Source organism: Geotrypetes seraphini, chromosome 8, assembly GCF_902459505.1.
Source record: "Geotrypetes seraphini chromosome 8, aGeoSer1.1, whole genome shotgun sequence".
NCBI lineage: Eukaryota > Metazoa > Chordata > Amphibia > Gymnophiona > Dermophiidae > Geotrypetes > Geotrypetes seraphini.
This window is the reverse complement of record NC_047091.1, coordinates 5,666,909-5,686,729: the sequence shown is the minus strand read 5'-3', so window position 1 is coordinate 5,686,729 and position 19,821 is coordinate 5,666,909. Positions and strand designations below refer to the sequence as shown.

Sequence of the window (19,821 nt, the reverse complement as noted above, 5' to 3'; positions counted from 1 at the left end):
ATGTCCTGAGGGCCAAGACATTCGAATAGGTCATTTACACACACACAAATATATATATATTTGTGTGTGTGTAAATGACCTATTCGAATATATATATATTTGGACATCTAGCAGTTTTGAAAATGGATATGTCCCAACTTTTGGACGTCTTGCATGAAACATTGAAATTGGATTTAGGCGTCCTATCAAAAATGCCCCTCAATGATTCTCCAGGAACAGGGGGTAAAAAAAACCTACTGCTCTTGAATGCATACTGCTTCCATTGCAGTATAAAAAAAATAAAATAAAATGAATAAAAATGACGACACCGCACGAAAAACCACCTCATTTCAGAAAAGTTTGGACACGTTCTTGCTTCCACGCCTCTGAAGAAAGATCATTTTCTCCAAGGCGGTTTTGTTGTTTGTTTTTGCCGCAAGCTAGGCGAAGCGCCCGAGATAGACCCTGCAGTGCAAGCTCTCCGTCTGTAGAGGTCGCCAGAGCCAGCCGACGCCGTCTCCTCACGCTTCGGCGCCCAGCTCTATGGTGTCGCGTGCCCGCTGGCTAGCTCTTTAGCCCCCACCCACCCCCGCGCGCGCGCGCGCGCCTCCCTTCTGCTCCGTATAAGAAGGGGCTACCGGCGCGCGGAGCGGCTCATTGAGCCGAGGCCGGCGGTGTCTGTGCTGGGGCGCCGTAGAGGCGGCTGCAATATCTCCTCCCCCCCCCCCTCGGGGAAATTCGGCGCTCGCAGCCCTGAGCGAACGAGAATTCGTCTCTTTCCCTCCCCCCCCCCCAATCCGGCCACAGCTTTCCGTGAGAGGGGCGGCGGCGGGTCTGAAGCAGGAGGATGACATTAGTCGTTTAGGGCACCGCCGGTCTTTTCGGTTCGGTTCGGTTTCGTTTGCCCCCTTTTTTCCCTGTTTCGTTTGTTTCGTTTTGCATGTGCACTTTTTCCAGGCGTTTCGGGTCCTCTTTATTCCTCTGCATTGCACGTACGACGCTCTCGTGGGGGCTTTAGTGAGCATGTCGCTCCAATTGGTTGCTCTTGCTTTATCCGGAAGAAGTACGTTTAAAGGTACTTAGCAGACACCCCCCCCCCCCCCCCCCCCCCGTTTCTAAAACATCCTTTCATGCCAGGAACAATGAAGGTGAAACGAGACGGTAACGACATCCCCTTCGTGGGCTGTCTCTTCTTTTTAGTCGCGTTTGGGGGGCTGCTATTGCCGGCCGGGGGCAAGGCGGAGTCGCCCCCGTCCCATCTCCCCACGCCACCCCCTCACCCGGTCGGGGCGGGACACGATCCCTCCGGTAACCAGTCGTCTGGCAAACATCCCAAGGAGCGCAAAGCCTTTCCCGTTCTCAGCCTGGACTACTCCCATGTGCAAGTCCCCTTCGAGATCTCCCTCTGGATTCTCCTGGCTTGCCTCATGAAAATAGGTACGTTCTGTTCTCTCTCCCAGGCACTAGGCTAGGGTTTCTTAGAAGTGGCTAGCTGCAGCACTGGTTTGTGTGTTTCCTCCTGCTTGTACCATACACTAGGCTAGGGTTTCTTAGAAGTGGCTAGCTGCAGGACTGGTTTGTGTGTTTCCTCCTGAGTCCCTCCTGCTTGTACCATACACTAGGCTAGGGTTTCTTAGAAGTGGCTAGCTGCAGGACTGGTTTGTGTGTTTCCTCCTGAGTCCCTCCTGCTTGTACCATACACTAGGCTAGGGTTTCTTAGAAGTGGCTAGCTGCAGCACTGGTTTGTGTGTTTCCTCCTGCTTGTACCATACACTAGGCTAGGGTTTCTTAGAAGTGGCTAGCTGCAGGACTGGTTTGTGTGTTTCCTCCTGAGTCCCTCCTGCTTGTACCATACACTAGGCTAGGGTTTCTTAGAAGTGGCTAGCTGCAGGACTGGTTTGTGTGTTTCCTCCTGAGTCCCTCCTGCTTGTACCATACACTAGGCTAGGGTTTTCTTAGAAGTGGCTAGCTGCAGGACTGGTTTGTGTGTTTCCTCCTGAGTCCCTCCTGCTTGTACCATACACTAGGCTAGGGTTTCTTAGAAGTGGCTAGCTGCAGGACTGGTTTGTGTGTTTCCTCCTGAGTCCCTCCTGCTTGTACCATACACTAGGCTAGGGTTTCTTAGAAGTGGCTAGCTGCAGGACTGGTTTGTGTGTTTCCTCCTGCTTGTACCATACACTAGGCTAGGGTTTCTTAGAAGTGGCTAGCTGCAGGACTGGTTTGTGTGTTTCCTCCTGAGTCCCTCCTGCTTGTACCATACACTAGGCTAGGGTTTCTTAGAAGTGGCTAGCTGCAGGACTGGTTTGTGTGTTTCCTCCTGAGTCTCTCCTGCTTGTACCATACACTTGGCTAGGGTTTCTTAGAAGTGGCTAGCTGCAGGACTGGTTTGTGTGTTTCCTCCTGAGTCCCTCCTGCTTGTACCATGCACTAGGCTAGGGTTTCTTAGAAGTGGCTAGCTGCAGGACTGGTTTGTGTGTTTCCTCCTGAGTCTCTCCTGCTTGTACCATACACTTGGCTAGGGTTTCTTAGAAGTGGCTAGCTGCAGGACTGGTTTGTGTGTTTCCTCCTGAGTCTCTCCTGCTTGTACCATACACTAGGCTAGGGTTTCTTAGAAGTGGCTAGCTGCAGGACTGGTTTGTGTGTTTCCTCCTGAGTCTCTCCTGCTTGTACCATACACTAGGCTAGGGTTTCTTAGAAGTGGCTAGCTGCAGGACTGGTTTGTGTGTTTCCTCCTGAGTCCCTCCTGCTTGTACCATACACTAGGCTAGGGTTTCTTAGAAGTGGCTAGCTGCAGGACTGGTTTGTGTGTTTCCTCCTGAGTCCCTCCTGCTTGTACCATACACTAGGCTAGGGTTTCTTAGAAGTGGCTAGCTGCAGGACTGGTTTGTGTGTTTCCTCCTGAGTCCCTCCTGCTTGTACCATACACTAGGCTAGGGTTTCTTAGAAGTGGCTAGCTGCAGGACTGGTTTGTGTGTTTCCTCCTGCTTGTACCATACACTAGGCTAGGGTTTCTTAGAAGTGGCTAGCTGCAGGACTGGTTTGTGTGTTTCCTCCTGAGTCCCTCCTGCTTGTACCATACACTAGGCTAGGGTTTCTTAGAAGTGGCTAGCTGCAGGACTGGTTTGTGTGTTTCCTCCTGAGTCTCTCCTGCTTGTACCATACACTTGGCTAGGGTTTCTTAGAAGTGGCTAGCTGCAGGACTGGTTTGTGTGTTTCCTCCTGAGTCCCTCCTGCTTGTACCATGCACTAGGCTAGGGTTTCTTAGAAGTGGCTAGCTGCAGGACTGGTTTGTGTGTTTCCTCCTGAGTCTCTCCTGCTTGTACCATACACTTGGCTAGGGTTTCTTAGAAGTGGCTAGCTGCAGGACTGGTTTGTGTGTTTCCTCCTGAGTCTCTCCTGCTTGTACCATACACTAGGCTAGGGTTTCTTAGAAGTGGCTAGCTGCAGGACTGGTTTGTGTGTTTCCTCCTGAGTCTCTCCTGCTTGTACCATACACTAGGCTAGGGTTTCTTAGAAGTGGCTAGCTGCAGGACTGGTTTGTGTGTTTCCTCCTGAGTCCCTCCTGCTTGTACCATACACTAGGCTAGGGTTTCTTAGAAGTGGCTAGCTGCAGGACTGGTTTGTGTGTTTCCTCCTGAGTCCCTCCTGCTTGTACCATACACTAGGCTAGGGTTTCTTAGAAGTGGCTAGCTGCAGGACTGGTTTGTGTGTTTCCTCCTGAGTCCCTCCTGCTTGTACCATACACTAGGCTAGGGTTTCTTAGAAGTGGCTAGCTGCAGGACTGGTTTGTATGTTTCCTCCTGTACCTACCTACCTTTTCAAACATAGCTTTCTGTAGCCTAGTTGCTGGGCTCGTGGCTACTGAGAAGCTTTTCTCTTTAATTGGTAAGGAAGTTCAGACTGACAAATTGCTATTAAGTAGGAAATCACTGTACAGGTATCTGTTTTTAGTCACCATTTCTCTTATCTGTATCCATGACATCCTGTTTGTCTTGTCTGTTTAGGTTGTAAGCTCTTTAGAGCAGGGACTGTCTTTTTTTTTTGTGCTATAGAAATAATTCACAGTAGTAGCAATATGAAGTGGATGCTGTTAGAAGGCTCTAGTGCTGGGTGTACTGTCCCATTTAAGGAAGGTCTCCTAACCATTCAGGTTTTAAGCAATCTGTAGCAGGGGTGACAGGAGTTTTGAGTTGCAGGTGACAAGCCGACACAGCATCTTTTTCCTGTTGTACCATAAACACTCTTAATTCCTTTTTGTAGAACTGGTATCTTTAAGAAAAGCAAGTTCTTCAAGCTTGGCAGACAGTAGTAAGTCATTTACTGAGAAGCTGGAGCCTTCCTTGATTGCAGGCAGTCTGTCCTGACCGTCTGTACAACTGTCCTAACTTACTTTTATAGTGTTGGCAATATTGATGACTGCATTTTATTGTGCCTCAAGTGAATTAAAGTGCTAACATATTTTTTTCCACTCGTAATAAGCCCAGAGAATACTGTATAGTTTGACTCCAGTCTCCCTTCTGTATATGCTGGGTGGTAGCAGACCAGTTTTGTTATTTTTTTTTTGTAAATACTTTAAAGATCAGATCCATACTTTTTTTTAATGAAAAAGTTCCATTATATTTGTTGTGAGGGGACAAGGTGGCTGCCAGAAGAATCCTCGATTATTCTTCAGCATGGAAGAATCTAGTTTTGGATGGTATGACTCCATTTTCTTTCTGAAATCAAGTTCAGCTAGGTTTTAAACTAACTTTAAAGCAGGGGTGTCAAAGTCCCTCCTGGAGGGCCGCAATCCAGTCAGGTTTTTGGGATTTCCTCAATGAATATTCCTGAGATCTATTTGCATGTACTACTTTCATTGTATGCTAATAGATCTCATGCATATTCGTTGGGGAAATCCTGAAAACCTAACTGGATTGCGGCCCTTGAGGAGGGACTTTGACACCCCTGTTTTAAAGTGTAAAAACTGATTTTAGAGAGCCTTGCTTTCTCTGTTCTCTCCACAGCATTCCAATTGGACGTCTCAGCATGTATTTCTTTCCCACACACATTCACTAATTGTTGTTTAGGTAGCAAAAACATATACCCCCACCTTTTCAAACCTGTTCTCGTGTCATTTCTGAATGTGGCAGTGAAATGCTTTCAACCAAAACACACTTGTTGAAATTATTTCACAAGCCTTTCAATTACAGGGGGAAATACGGCTTGACTTTTGAAGTTCTGTTAGCAGGTTAGAGAATTTGTAAAAATTAGGCTTTTACATAATTGATCTAGGATGAATGTATCTTCAGATATTTAGTTTGAGGATGCAATACAGGCAGTCCCCCTTGTAACGGACAACTCATACTTAAGAACACGGTTGTAGCGTCATTTGATTTCACTGAGCAGTATTTCCAGTGGCATAGACTCCTATACTTCTGAAGCAAATTCAGGAATGATGCCTGGCCACATTAAGAACAGTGTGTGGTTGTGCATGCTGTACCTTACAGGGAACACCGGTAGGGACAGTTGGACCTTTTGTCAGCTGGGAGCAGAGGTAAGCAACAAGAATCTTAAAATCTACAAGTTCTGAGTTGCATACAAATCCAACTTAAGAACAGCTTTAAAAATGTAACTCGTTTTTAACCTGGGGACTACCTGTATTTCAAATAAATAATAATAATAATAACTTTATTCTTCTATACCGCCACAATCTTGCGACTTCTAGGCGGTTTACAATCAAGAGAGCTGGACATTCAGCGAGTTACAATGTGCAGATAGTCAGAGGAAATACGGAGTACAGAAACTTTAAGGAAGCAAAATTATAGATATACAAATTGCTGAGCGAGAGTATAAGGATGGAGAAAGAGCCAGTCTTAAGATGCTGGGGTCTTTCTAAAAATGCTTATAAGGCACCACCTACCTGAAGCACATTGTAATTATGGATTTGCCTGGTAACCAGTTTGTGCTATATTTCCAGACTTGCGCGTTCTCATAGATAGCCACTGGCCTAAATATTTTATCTAGCTACATGACATCAATAAAACAAAGAACAATCACTGGCATAATGAATTGATGGGGGGAGGATTTTTTGGGGTTTTTTTTTGCTTAGTAAACTAAATATATTCCAAATGAGCTTGGCAAGTATGACAGACTGTCTTTAGAGCCTTCAAAATGGCCATAAGGCAGTGAAATTGCAGCTTTATAATTAACTGTCCGACAGCCATTAGGTAACGTACTTAGCATCATAGGTCATGGTATGCACAAAAATAACCCAGTTGTAGAAATTACCCCCATGAGATGGTGAGAGATGAAGGGAAAAACAAGGGGATAGGAAAATACATCTCAAATCTGGATTGTATGTCCTTTATTTGTGACAAGGTCCTAATACCCTGTTTCCCCAAAAATAACACCTATCCCGAAAATAAGCCCTAATATGATTTTTAAAGATGCTGCTAATATAAGCCATACCCCTCAAATAAGCCCCCCCCCCTCCTGAATGTCCCTGACACTCCTCGACTCCGTCCCTGACACTAGTGCTTCCTGTTTCACAGAAAAAATTGGACTCGTCAATTCAGCAATCCCCACCCTGACATACCTCCACTCCGAGTCCTCCAAAAACAGCTGCTGTTTTTGGAGGCATGCCAGTCTCGCGGTGGGAGGGTCAGTGGGGTTCTGCTGCACAAGGGGATGGGTGTCGGGGAGGAAAGATGCTGCACATTTGGGGGGGGGGGAGAAAGGAAAGAGGAAGGATTGGGGTGGAAGAGATGATTGTTGTACATGAAAAAAAAGACATCCCCCCAAAATAAGCCCTAATGCATTTTTTGGACCCAAAATTAATATGACTGTCTTATTTTTGGGGAAACACGGTAACGGGTAGCAGTGCTGTAATATAGAACATTTCTATGTATAAATATGTATTAATGGCAATGCATTTGGGTAAGTTTGATTGATTGTTTGGTAATTCAGTTCTGATGTGTTGCGGGGGGGTCCCCTCTTTCTTACTAAAAGTGTTTCTATTCCTTTACCTTTGTTGTCTTCCTTTTTGGTCTTCCCCATAATATATTGTACATCTTTCCTTCCCTTTATGGTCAAATTGTTTGTTTATTGTCATGGTTGATTAACCCTGTTTGTCCTTATTGGTTTTATAATTTTCATTTTAAACCGCTTTGGTTTAACAATGTTTATAATAATCGTGGTATATCAAAGAAAGTAACTGTAACCAGCTGTAAAAGAAAGGGCTGATTCAGTAACTTGGAGATTATATGACAGATGGATCTCCACTTCTGACATAAACTGACTTTTTCTTAGATGTGTATGCTGTGGTCTTTCCTAGAGAGAACACAAGAACAGCCATGCTGGGTCAGACCGATGGTCCATCTAGCCACAGTGGCCAATCCAGGCAGAAACCCAAAGAGTAGCAACATTCCAGAGCTTAGATTGTGATGTCATAATGCCTCATTCCACCAATGCCAGACTTCATCGGTGATGTCATAATGGCTTGATTGTCCTATATTTGGCTCACATAAGAACATGAGTATAACAGTACTGGGTCAGACTGATGGTCCATCTAGCCCAGTATCCTGTTTTCACAGTGGCCAATCCAGGTTGCAAGTACCGGGCAAAAACCCAACAGGCTGGACTGGTACCCTGGCACATCTCTTTGCCACTCTGAAGCTGCCCTGCAAAGTAAAGGGGGGGGGAGGCTCAATCTTGGAGATTTGTTTCTTGTTTTTATCTGATCTTTATTCAGTGGTTTTTTTGGTTTGTTTGTTTTTTAAACTTCAGAGCTACATCCCCAAGATATACTTGAATATTATGGGCCCTGGTTGTAACTTTCAGTCCCTTTTGATTTGTGGTATCAGCAGTTGTGGATAAAGGTATATCAATTAAGTCTGACATCACTAGCTTCCAGAATCCTCATAGACTTTGCATCTTTAATTTGTATTTATACCACCTAAGAGTAAGGTGAGATTGCTTTTCTGTAATGGAAGTCTGTTATTTCCCACCTCTTTCCATGGTGAAATCACTAATGTACTTTACTGTCTGGCTCGTCTTATTTGGCAAAGACTGTAAACGGTCTCTATGCCGCCTCTCTTGCTCAGTGATACTCATTTCGAAAGATGTAATTAAGCTTTGAAATAGATGCGAACCTTAGTAACCAAAAAAAAAAAAGCAATAAGTACATGCCCTCCTATTATAGTCATTTCACCCAAGCTTGATCACAATATACTATCTTATTTCTCAAGTTTCAAGTTTGTTTCTCGATATCCCACAAATCACAGAGGGGTGCTAACAGATTTAGCATACTCTAAATCGGCTAGCATGCCTTAGTAAGAGAGGGGGATCGTAACTAAGCAGCTTACAATAAAATTTAAAAATTAAAATATTATTTTAAAAAAAAAATCTTTATTGATTTTCAAACTTTGACAGTGCATTAAAATACGGTGACGGGACAATCGCACGCCAGACACCAGCACGCCGACAATCGAGCGCTGACAGTTCGGCGCAAGACACAAGCGCGCCACGGGAAAACTTAGTTTTAAAGAGCTCTGACGGGGGGTGTGAGTGGGGAAACACCCCCCACACACACTTTACTGCATACTGTTTGCGCTGCCGTTGGGGGAGGGTGTGGGGGGGTGCAACCCCCACATTATAGAGAAAACGGAACTTTTCCTGAAAAAAAATCAGAAAAAGTTCCATTTTCTCTGTAATGGAGGGTTCCAACCCCCCCCCCCCAACAGCAGCGTGAACACTATGCAGTAAAGTGGGAGGGTTCTCCACTCACACCCCGCTTCAGAGCTCTTTAAAACTAAGTTTTCCTGCGGCGTGCTGGTGTCTTGCGCTGAATTGTCGGCGCGCTGGTGTCTTGCGCGTGACTGACTATGAACCTAAAATACTGCATAAAACGCACTATTAATTACACAAGTAATACATAAAACAAATCCTTTTCGCCCACCCTCCTCCCAATTATTAATACAATGAGACATATTATGCGATTACAATATTATAATTAAGTAATTTTAATCCTCAAAATACATTTCCCTCCCCCCACCCACCCTGGATGTGCAAGGAAATCTAAGAAAAGGATAGATGCATGACCCTTATTGCGATGTAACAAATGTAGTCAATGGGCTCCACACTTACATTCCGCATTCATTCTCTTATATTTATATGTGGTACACACACTTGCCCACCAAAATGTGTAATTTAGTCTGTCGTGGCTCTTCCCGTCATGATCAAGAAAAGACGGCTTTTATATTTATCCAAAGTAGGCTTACCGTGTAGTAACGTACCACAAATTATGGCTTCATAAGTTAAGGGAATAGATGACTCAAGAATACGATATTAATATTAATAACGTGACATGGAATAACGAGAGGATAGTGGGGAAGAACTACAATTTTTAAAAGGAAAGTAAGGGGAAAGGGAGAGCACATAAGGATGGGAGTATGGTCTAGTTGTGCTTGGTAACATATCCTGTATTAAGAGTTGAGTACAAATGCCTAAGAAATCGCATCTCTGAATAAAAAAAAAAAAAGTCTTAAGGTCTGTCTTAAAAATATTAAGAGCCGTGTGAAGTCTTGAAATGGCTTGGCAGCAGATTCCATAACTCGGGCTCTGAACGATGGAATTTGAGAATATCTCTCTAAGGGCTCCTTTTACGAAGGCGCGCTAGCGTTTTTAGCGCACGCACCGGATTAGCGCGCGCTAGCCGAAAAACTACCGCCTGCTGAAGAGGAGGCGGTAGCGGCTTGCGCGCTATTCCACGCGATAAGGCCCTATTGTGCCTTCGTAAAAGGAGCCCTAAATGTCAGGACTACTAAACAGCTTTGAATAAGAGATCCGTGTTCTAGTGGGAGTATAAGATGTCAAGCGCTCACTGAGAATTTATAAAAATTTCATTTGGAGTATGTACAGCGTGCATTTAGATAAGTGGTTCCCAACCCTGTTGGGAAGTCCACCAGCCCATCAGGTTTTCGGGAAAGCCCTAATAAACATGCACGAGAAAGATTTGCATATAGGTGACAAGACGTTCAGATCTGCCTCATGCATATTCATTAGGGCTTTCCTGAAAACCCGATTGGCTTTTGGTCCTCCAGGTCAGGGTTAGGAACCACTGATTTTAGAAGGTAGTTTGAACGCTATAGCAGTATGTTTTCATATTTTGATTCATATTCCTACTCTTCAAAACAAATTTTGCAGCCTCCATTCTCTAGTACAGGGGTGTCAAAGTCCCTCCTCGAGGGCCGTAATCCAGTCGGGTTTTCAGGATTTCCCCAATGAATATGCATGAGATCTATGTGCATGCACTGCTTTCAATGCATATTCATTGGGGAAATCCTGAAGACCCAACTGGATTCCGGCCCTCGAGGACCGGAGTTGAACATCCCTGACATAGACAGTCTAATCCAGGGGTCTCAAAGTCCCTCCTCGAGGGCCGGAATCCAGTCGGGTCTTCAGGATTTCCCCAATGAATATGCATTGAAAGCAGTGCATGCACATAGATCTCATGCATATTCATTGGGGAAATCCTGAAAACCCGACTGGATTCCGGCCCTCGAGGACCGACTTTGACACCTGTGCTCTAGTACGTGAGTTTGGCAGTCACCTCTTTGGTCTGCATTATGCTGTCTTCTCGCAAATTAGACTTTTCTCCTTTCTATGATAAGTGGAAAAACTGTAGCTTGGTTTATTTATTTTAAACCTTTCTTTTCCGCCTACAACCTAGGTGGATTACCATAAAACAAACCAACAAGTAACCCAACTACATCATTCCCTCTTCTAAAATTTCAAATATAAAATATCGGACATTTAAATCAAAAAGGAATATTTCACAACATTTCACGTTGGGGGGGAAAAAAAAGCTCGTACAAATAAGTTTTAAATTCCTTTTAAAAAGATTTAACTCCTTACATAATCTCAAATGACCTGCCAACTGGTTCCACAATCGCGGATCTGCAACAGAAATTGCTGTTGTCTGTGTCCTTTTGTAATGTCTCCCCCCCCAACTGACTCGATCGACAATTGCATCGCTGTTTCAAATCTTTAAAGAATGTGTTGGCAGGCACTTCCTCAATGCATGTGTTAAATACCAGAATGCTGTGCTGTAGATTGTTTGAGGCACAATTATCAAAACTTTATATTAAATCCTAAAATCTCCCATCAGTAACCGGTGTAGTTTTAACACTGGTGATTTGAAGTCGGTTGCCGATTTTGGACTTGTCGATGTAAGCCGCAATGATTCCCTGTTGAAAATTGCAGGATATAAACAATTGTATTGTATTTTTTCCAAGGAACTTGTTGTGTGAGAGGTTACAAAATACTGTCGGTCATAGCTGCTGCTGTTTCAGGTATCTGTGGAAGGATGGGTGAAGTCCAAAATTTCTATTATGTATCTAAACTGGTGATGTTAGAGAAGTAATTGTCAAGTTTTAGGCTTCTGTAACTAGTTTTGTCTCCCTACGAGGGAGAGGAATAAAGATTGGGTTTTTAAAAGTTAAGCTGGATAGGCTTGTCTGCTAACTTAAGGATTATAAAGCATTGGAAATGTTTACAAAAAGTTTTAAAAACTGAGAAATTTGATTACACAAGTCCTTATTTTGCTGCTGGTCTTGTACACAAACAAGTTAAAATCCTTTCCTGTGCGTAGGATGTGGCATCTCCCATGTATGCCATGTTCAGAAATATTTAGGGCTTCTGATGTTAGGTTTTAACTGAAATGGACAAAACACCCTACAATGCAAAATAATGAATAGGGGTATGGTGAATAAACACAAAAGCACAGCGCAGGAGACGACACCCAATGGAGTTGAATGGGAACACTTTATTCGATATTACAATGACTTGTATCGAATAAAGTGTTCCCATTCAACTCCATTGCTGTCTCCTGCGCTGTGCTTTTGTGTGCTTGATTTGGGCAGAGGATTTTCTTTCTTCTGTTTTTGTCTGTGAATAAACTTTTTCCCCTAGCACTCCTCCATCCTCTCCTCCCCTTCCCCATCTGTCTTGTATCCTCTACTCAGGATTGACAAGACCTAAGTGATATAAATGTACATACCGTGTTTCCCTGAAAATGAGACACTCTTGTATTAATTTTGGGCCCAAAAAAGGAACTAGGTTTTATTTTCAGGGATGTCTTATTTTCTTCATGTATAATGATCATCTCTCCCTTCCTCTCTTCCACCCCAATTCTTCCTATTTCCTTTCTCTCCCCCACATGTGCAACATCTTTTCTCCCCTCTCACCCATCCCCTTGTGCAGTATCTTTCTATCCCTCCCATCCCCTGTGTAGCATCTTTCTACTCCCCCCCAGCTGCAGCCACACATCCCAAGTCCCCTCCCGACTCATCTCTCCCTCCCATCCGAACCACGAGATAGAAATAAATGTACCTTATAACAAACCGGCAGCGGCAGCAGCAATCTAGACAGGCTGCTTTGCAGCCTGGGCCGTTCCTCTGCTGTGCTGATGACATCATCAGTGATGCAGCAGAGGAACGGCCCAGGCCACGAAGCAGCCTGTCTAGTTTGCTGCCGACGCTGCCGGTTTGTTATAAGGTACATTTATTTCTGTCTCGCAGTTCGGATGGGAGGGAGAGATGGGGGAAGCGCTGCTGCTGCCGGTGACTAGGGTTTATTTTGGGGGGTAGGGCTTATATTAAGACCTACCCTGAAAATCATGCTAGGGCTTATTTTCAGGGTGGGTCAATGATTGGCTGAGTGGCAGACTTCAGAGGGTGGTGGTTAATGGTACCCTCTCTAAAACATCGGAGGTGACCAGTGGAGTGCCGCAGGGCTCGGTCCTGGGTCCACTCCTTATCAACATATTCATATGGGATCTGACTCAAGGGCTTCAAGTTAAAATAACACTATTCGCCGATGACGCCAAACTATGTAATATAGTAAGTGAATGCAGTTTACAGAATTATATGGCGCAGGACCTGCTTACATTGGAAAGTTGGTCCTCAACCTGGCAGCTAGGCTTCAATGTTAAGAAATGTAAGGTCATGCACCTCGGAAGCGGAAATCCATGCAGGACGTACTTCTTGAACGGAGAAACTTTAACTAGGACTTCAGCAGAACGAGATTTAGGAGTAATCATCAGTGCAGACATGAAAACTGCCAATCAAGTGGAGAAGGCTTCATCTAAGGCAAGGCAGATATTGGGTTGTATCAATAGAAGTTTCGTCGGCCGAAAGCCTGAAGTCATAATGCCGTTGTACAGGGCCATGGTGAAACCTCATCTGGAGTACTGTGTGCAATTCTGGAGGCCACATTACAGTAAAGATGTGCGCAGAATTGAATTGGTTAAGCGGACGGCCACCAGGATGATCTCGGGGCTCAAGGGTCTTTTGTACGAAGAGAGACTGAACAAATTGCAGCTCTACACTCTCGAGGAACGTAGGGAGAGGGGAGACATGTACCTCATGGGACGTGTCGCAGTGGGAAGATGATATTTTCTTTCTCAAGGGACCGTTGGCCACAAGAGGGCACCCGCTCAAACTCAGGGGCGGAAAATTTCATGACGACACCAGAAAGTATTTTTTCACAGAGAGAGTGGTTGATCATTGGAACAAGCTTCCAGTGCATGTGATTGAGGCAGACAGCGTGCCAGACTTTAAGAATAAATGGGATTCCCATGTGGGATCCCTACGAGGGTCAAGATAAGGAAATTGGGTCATTAGGGCATAGACAGGGGGTGGGTAAGCAGAGTGGGCAGACTTGATGGGCTGTAGCCCTTTTCTGCCGTCATCTTCTATGTTTCTATGTCTTATTTTGGGGGAAACACGGTATTTTGTTTCCACTGGGAAAAAGTACCCAGGAATAGTACGAGTGACATAAGAAACAGGGTAAAACACCCTGAACTAGAAAATATTACAATGTATAAACATCTTGTTTTGCTGGCTTGTTTGATCACCACTTGTGATTTTCCCAACATCATTATGACCATGGACAGAGGAGTGGCCGTTGGACTCTGTACACGCAGTGAAAACTTTTCTCCTGCAGCTGATAATTACAAAGAAGCTGCAAGCTTGAATTCGTAGGTGCTAAATAATAGGTGTTTTTGCATGGCACCGCTAACGAACGTCACACAACCTATCTTTAGGCTGGCAGTTGGCTTATTTTGTGTTGCTGAAAGCAAGCATGGTCTTTTTCAATAAAAGGTACTTTGTACAAACAAGCTGCTGTTTGAGGAGCATTAGAGTCTCTTGTCTGCTGAGCAAAGAAAACGCTTAGGCGAGGAGGCTGCATTAGTGTAAGTGTTAAGCATAAGCAAACAGCAATGCTTTTAAACGGTGCAGGTGGAAGCTTCTGTCTAGACTCGGCCATAGGCAAGACCTGGCCGTTGCCTGGGGCAGCAATGGGCATTTGCCATCGGAGCAAAACAATGGTCCTGACAACCACACACTTCAGCCATCGACACATCCTTTAAACCTACATTTTTTTAATAGGATTTTCATGAAATTGTGATTTTATCGAAATCTTGGGTGGGGGGGATACAAGTGAGGGGGGGGGTTAATTGAGGGGGGTTTAAGGCTAGAGGTTTACTGAGGACATCCACTATCTGTATACGGACTCTGCCGCTTTAGGGATAAACTCTGAATAGGTAAGCTAAAGTCAGGTGCCAGAGAGTTGTGTACTGAGTGTAAAGTCTATAACAGCAATTAGTGTATGTAATTGCCGTTATAGCACATAAAATAACATAAAACTCCCTTCTGTACCACAATAACATTGAGATCTATGCGATTTACAAAAGGAAAAAATGGATACAATAGTTGGAATACTTCAATTACCCAAAGGATCTAGAGAGCAGATATGTTTTTAAATATCGTCTGAATTGATAAGTGTTAAGAGGGCATGATTAAATGATTCAGATCCATGTCCCAAGATGCCACTTGATGGGATAGGAAACATTGATATCTTAAATTTACAGCCTTTGAATGTTAGCATAAGTTGGCATTTGCGCCAACATTCAGGCAGAGTGCCTTACGCCATGTGTAAATGTCTGTGATTATGTAACTGACATGAACCTAGCGTAAGGCTGCCAACTGGATCCAGATTTGCAAGACGGGGTTGATCCAGCCATGAGTTTACCCTGTTCCATATGCTTTGGGTAGCCACAATCTTCACTGGAGAGGTTTGGTATTGTGTGGGAGGCATCTGGGTTTCCAAGGCAGGAGAGGAGTGGGTATCCCTTCTGCCTCCTTTTTTTTTTTTTTTTTTTGGCGGGGGGCAGGTCTAGACCAGTTGGTAATTTTGGCAAGTCTAGACCGACTGGTAATTTTGGGTCGTTAGTAGCTGTTGCTAGATTTAGTGCATGCCTTATCAATGTTAGGGCATCGAGTGGAGTGCTCGTTTTATTATTAATGAACTAATTTTAATGTGGTCGTTTTCATGACAGACTCGGAGGCTGCAACAAATGCATGGGAAAGCCCGCGGTGAACCATTGTAAACCGATTCAACTGGTTTCGCTACGATCGCTAGATGCATGTTGAGTTTAGTGCGTTTGGACCTAAGTGTGCTCTCTTGAGGAGATTTCTTCTTGCTACCAGTTAGAGGGAAAGGATGGAATCTTTTGGAATACAAGTTTAGAACGTATCGCAATGAAGGTTATATTCACTACCGTGTCTGTCTGCACGAATTAGACGAGGCACTCCTGTTTCACGCACAATGTAGTTAGGTAATGAATTGGCTCCTGCAGAAGCACAATATTGGAAGCGTCAGGAGGTAGCAGTGCAATGTAACATCATTTCAATTTTGGGAGCCAGTGCAAGCTTGGAAATGTTCACGCTGGGCTGGTATTTCATTTTGAAGGGCAGGTGCTCATTGGGCCTGTCTAGGCAAAGCTGGATGTGTGATTGGCACTGTCTGCATTTACCCTTCAGCCGGATTGTAGGATGCCCTGGAAAACCACTAATGCAAGGGGGTTCTCGACCCAGTCCTCGAGACATACCAAGCCAGTCGGGTTTTCAAGATGCCCACAATGAATATGCATGAGAGGGATTAGTTATTTTATTTTAATATACCACACTCTACTGACAAAAAAACATCAAATCATAGCAGTTTACATAATATAAAAACAGCGGGGAATAATTAAAAACCAAATCAAACAGGTTAACAAAGACATGGCACAGATTGTGAACTTTCCTGCTCTTGTCGCCCGAGTCTTAAGGTAAAAACAAATATTCACATGCTCTACCTCCACATATTCAAATCTCATGCATATTCTTTGTGGGTACCCTGATTGGGCGTGCCGGTGTCAGGTCAAAAGCGCACCGGGACAAAGGCGCGAGCAGACAATTGAGCGCAGCGCGGAGGCGCGTGCTGAAGAAAATTACTGTTTTTAGGGCTCCAACAGGGGGGGGGCGTGGGGAGAAACCCCCCCCCACTTTATTTAATACAGATCGCGCCGCGTTGTGGGGGTGTTTTGGGGGGGGTTGTACTTGTAACCCCCAAAATTTTACTGAAAACTTCACTTTTTCCCTGTTTTTAGGGAAAAAGTTAAGTTTACAGTAAAATGTGGGGGGTTACAACCCCCCACAACGCCGGCGCGATTTGTATTAAGTAAACTGGGGGTGTTCCCCAACAAAAACCCCCGTCGGAGCCCCTAAAAACACTAATTTTCTTCAGTGTGCGCCTCCGTCTTGCGCTCAGTTGTCAGCGCGCGCCTTTGTCTTCCGCGTTGTTGTCTATGAACCGGGTGTGCCCTGAGGAATGGGGTTGAGAACCCCTATGTTAAGGTGTGCAATGTTGTGATGCAAGACAGAATTGTTCAACCCAAGGCACACCCGACAGTTGGGTTTTCTGGCTAGCTGCAATAAGCAGTGCCTCTGCTGGTTCAGACCATCTTGCCCAGAAGTCCGCTCATGCGGCAGCCCATCAGGTTGCCTGTTGAGGTGCTTATATTGACCGTCATATCTTGTGTGAATGTTCTTCCATGCTGCCATTCATGCTCTGATGTTATGTTTCTGTTGTGGAATTGTATTGGGGAGCTGCAAGGGAATGGGGAGTGCGGGAGTCCCATGGGATTTCTGCGGGAGTATAGTCGAAACCGCCGGTGACTTGAGAATGAGGCTTGGAATGCGCTGCGAGAGGAAATTGGAGTACCGGACTGAGGCTTGGAATACTCATTGGATGACTAGTGAATACCATTCCAAAAAAAACCTCAGGAGGCTGTTGAGGTTGGGAGAACACAGAAGGCTGCGAGCGAGTAAATAGTGTTGACTCCTGTGGGTTCCATTAGGGTGGGATGAAATTTCTGTTCTATCTGCTAACTCTCTAGTTCAGGGGTGGGCAACTGCAGTCCTTGAGGGCCGGAATCCAGTCGGGGTTTTCAGGATTTCCCCAATGAATATGCATTGAAAGCAGTGCATGCAAATAGATCTCATGCCTATTCATTGGGGAAATTCTGAAAACCCAGCTGGATTGCGGCCCTCAAGGAGGGACTTTGACACCTCTGTCCTACATCCACCCCCATACCCAACCATCTCTGCCCTAGCTTTGCCTCTTCTCCCTCCCCCCCCCCCCCCCCACTGCCTGCTTTGGTCAGGCAGGAGGCAATCTGTGCAATTGAGAGGAGGATATTCAAAACTCTAGTCAAAGTGCCAGGTTTTGAAAAGCTGTCCAGACCCAAGGACATGTCCGGGGAAATCTGGACTTCTGGTAACCCTACGTAGGACCCCTGAGGAAAAAGTGTGTGTTGAAACACGGACCATGTTGGATCTAGCCCATCTCGTGCATATGTGGATTTTTTTTTTTGCTATTTATAAAATTTCTTCTCCGCTTAATGCCTAAGCGGATCACAAAAACACACATAATCAAATACAGCCATATTACAACAAAAATGTTCTCTTCAAATTCCTCCCCCCCCCCCCCAACCCACACAGCATATCTGCTAAAAAGCATTGCAAATGAATATATTGATGAATATGTAAGGACTTGTGTAAACCTTAATTAACTTTACTTTGTACATTAACTATACTATATTTTGCATATTATTAGTATCTGCAGCTTATTGTTTTGTTTTATTCTTATACTTTTGTATTTGTAAAATTTCAATTAAAAAAAAAAAGCAGCATTGCAAAGCTAATAAACTTTAATCACTACAAAGCTAATAGACTGAATAAAAGCCTGTATCAAAAACATCTTCTCCACAGTTTCTTTTGCTTTTGTCCATCAAGATGTGCCCAGGACTTTTAAGAGGTTAGGAAAACCAGCAGAGCCTCTTTCAGAAGCTTTTATGTCCAGGAAGTTAGAATGGGTAAAACGTGTCTGCACATTTTTGCTAAGTTTTAAAATTTCTCTCGTTCCCCTGATGTGAGTCATGTGAGCCTGCCCCGTCTGCTTTCATTGTAACTAGCATCAAAAAGATTGGCTGGATCCTACCTGCATTTAAAAAAAAAAAAAAAAATAGTGGAGACAGAGGACATGAAGGAGGGAGGTGATTAATACTGTAGAAGTGAGGAGACTGAAGAGATAACACCCCTCCAACAAAAAAAAATAAAAATGGAAATATAAGTTCAACAGCTGCAGTATTCACACTTGTAACATTTGATTTGTTTTATTGTTTAAGGAATTGAATCTTTTACATTGCTTTCCTCTAATCTATAAAATGACACGGGGACAAATTTTTCCCCCCATCCCTGCGGTAACTCATTTTCCTGTCCCGTTCCTGCAAGCTCCGTCCTCATCTGCACAAATCTCAAACACTTTAGAATCATAAAGTGTTTGAGGCTTGTGTGGTTAAAGCAGAGCTTGCAGGAATAGGACAGCAACAAAACTTGCGGGGATGGGGACAAATTTGTCCCTTTGTCATTCTCTTCTCTGCACCACGCTGGGAATCAAAATGCAGTAAAAGTGAGCCAAGTCGAGGACAATGAAGCCACTGTGACATCACTGATGAGGTTGGCTCTTATTGGTGGAATGAGGCATTATGATGTCACCATACCAGCTCTGGTTATCAGAGGCTGAAACTCTTCACACTATTTATTCAAATTTCTATACTGTTCTCCCAAGTAGAGAATGACACAAGGACAAATTTTTCCCCGTCCCGGTGAGTTCTTTTCCTTGCCCTGCCCCATTCCTGCAAGCGCCATCCTCATCTGGTCAAAATCGTAAGTGTTTTGAGGTGATGCGACCCCGTGTCATTTCCTCCTCTAATCTCTCCTCCTGATCTCACACACCCACCCAACTCCCTCCCTCCCTCTACACACAAATGACTTTATATGCAAAGGGGTCAGTGAGAATTCCATCAGACATGTTCCACATGCTTTCCCTGTTCTAGTGGAACAGCCTCTTTGTGGCCTAACTTGATTTATAATCACGATCATACTGTCTGTATATAGGACACCCATGGTATGTTGTTGTTGTTTTTTTTTCTATAACTGCAATAAACCTGGTTGAGCACAAGTAGATCAGAAGTAATTAACATGTTTGAAATTCCCGTAGTTTCCTTGACAAATGCAATCTTATAAATTTATGTCATTTGTTAAAAGTAAAATATTTTTAAAGCTATTTATAGACCAGGTTTCCCGCTTCTGAACTGACTCCTTCTGGTACACATTCCCCCTTTATTTTATAAAAATGTTGCACCTTTTGTATGAGATTGCTATGCACCCTGTTTCTTAAAATTCTTCTGAGACAGTTTGTGCTCTCTGATGCTTTTGTGGGGGTTAGATAACAATCGACATCCTGGCATGTAGTTTATTTGGACTGTATTGAGAAGGTATTGCCAGTCGTTACGAGAAACCTTGTAGCATATAGCCTGTGTGGAAAATCTAATGTTCATTTGTAGACTGCCTTTGTGGGTGGGCAACTTTCCTCCAATGAGCTTGTAGCTTAGTTGAAATTGACGTCTGCTGGGTC

General features: G+C 44.2%; 1 protein-coding gene across 2 annotated transcripts in view; it reads left to right on the top strand.

The window, feature by feature from the left end:
- Nucleotides 1-624: 624 nt before the first annotated feature.
- SLC9A1 (solute carrier family 9 member A1) overlaps nt 625-19,821 on the top strand; it is a 77,766-nt gene continuing 58,569 nt past the window's right edge. The window contains exon 1 of one of the 2 annotated variants that reach the window (XM_033954607.1): nt 625-1,416. In XM_033954607.1, coding sequence (XP_033810498.1) covers nt 1,110-1,416 — 307 coding nt within the window. In that variant the 5' untranslated portion in view covers nt 625-1,109. The remainder of the gene's footprint in view (nt 1,417-19,821) is intronic. The other variant, XM_033954606.1, reaches the window with a different exon arrangement.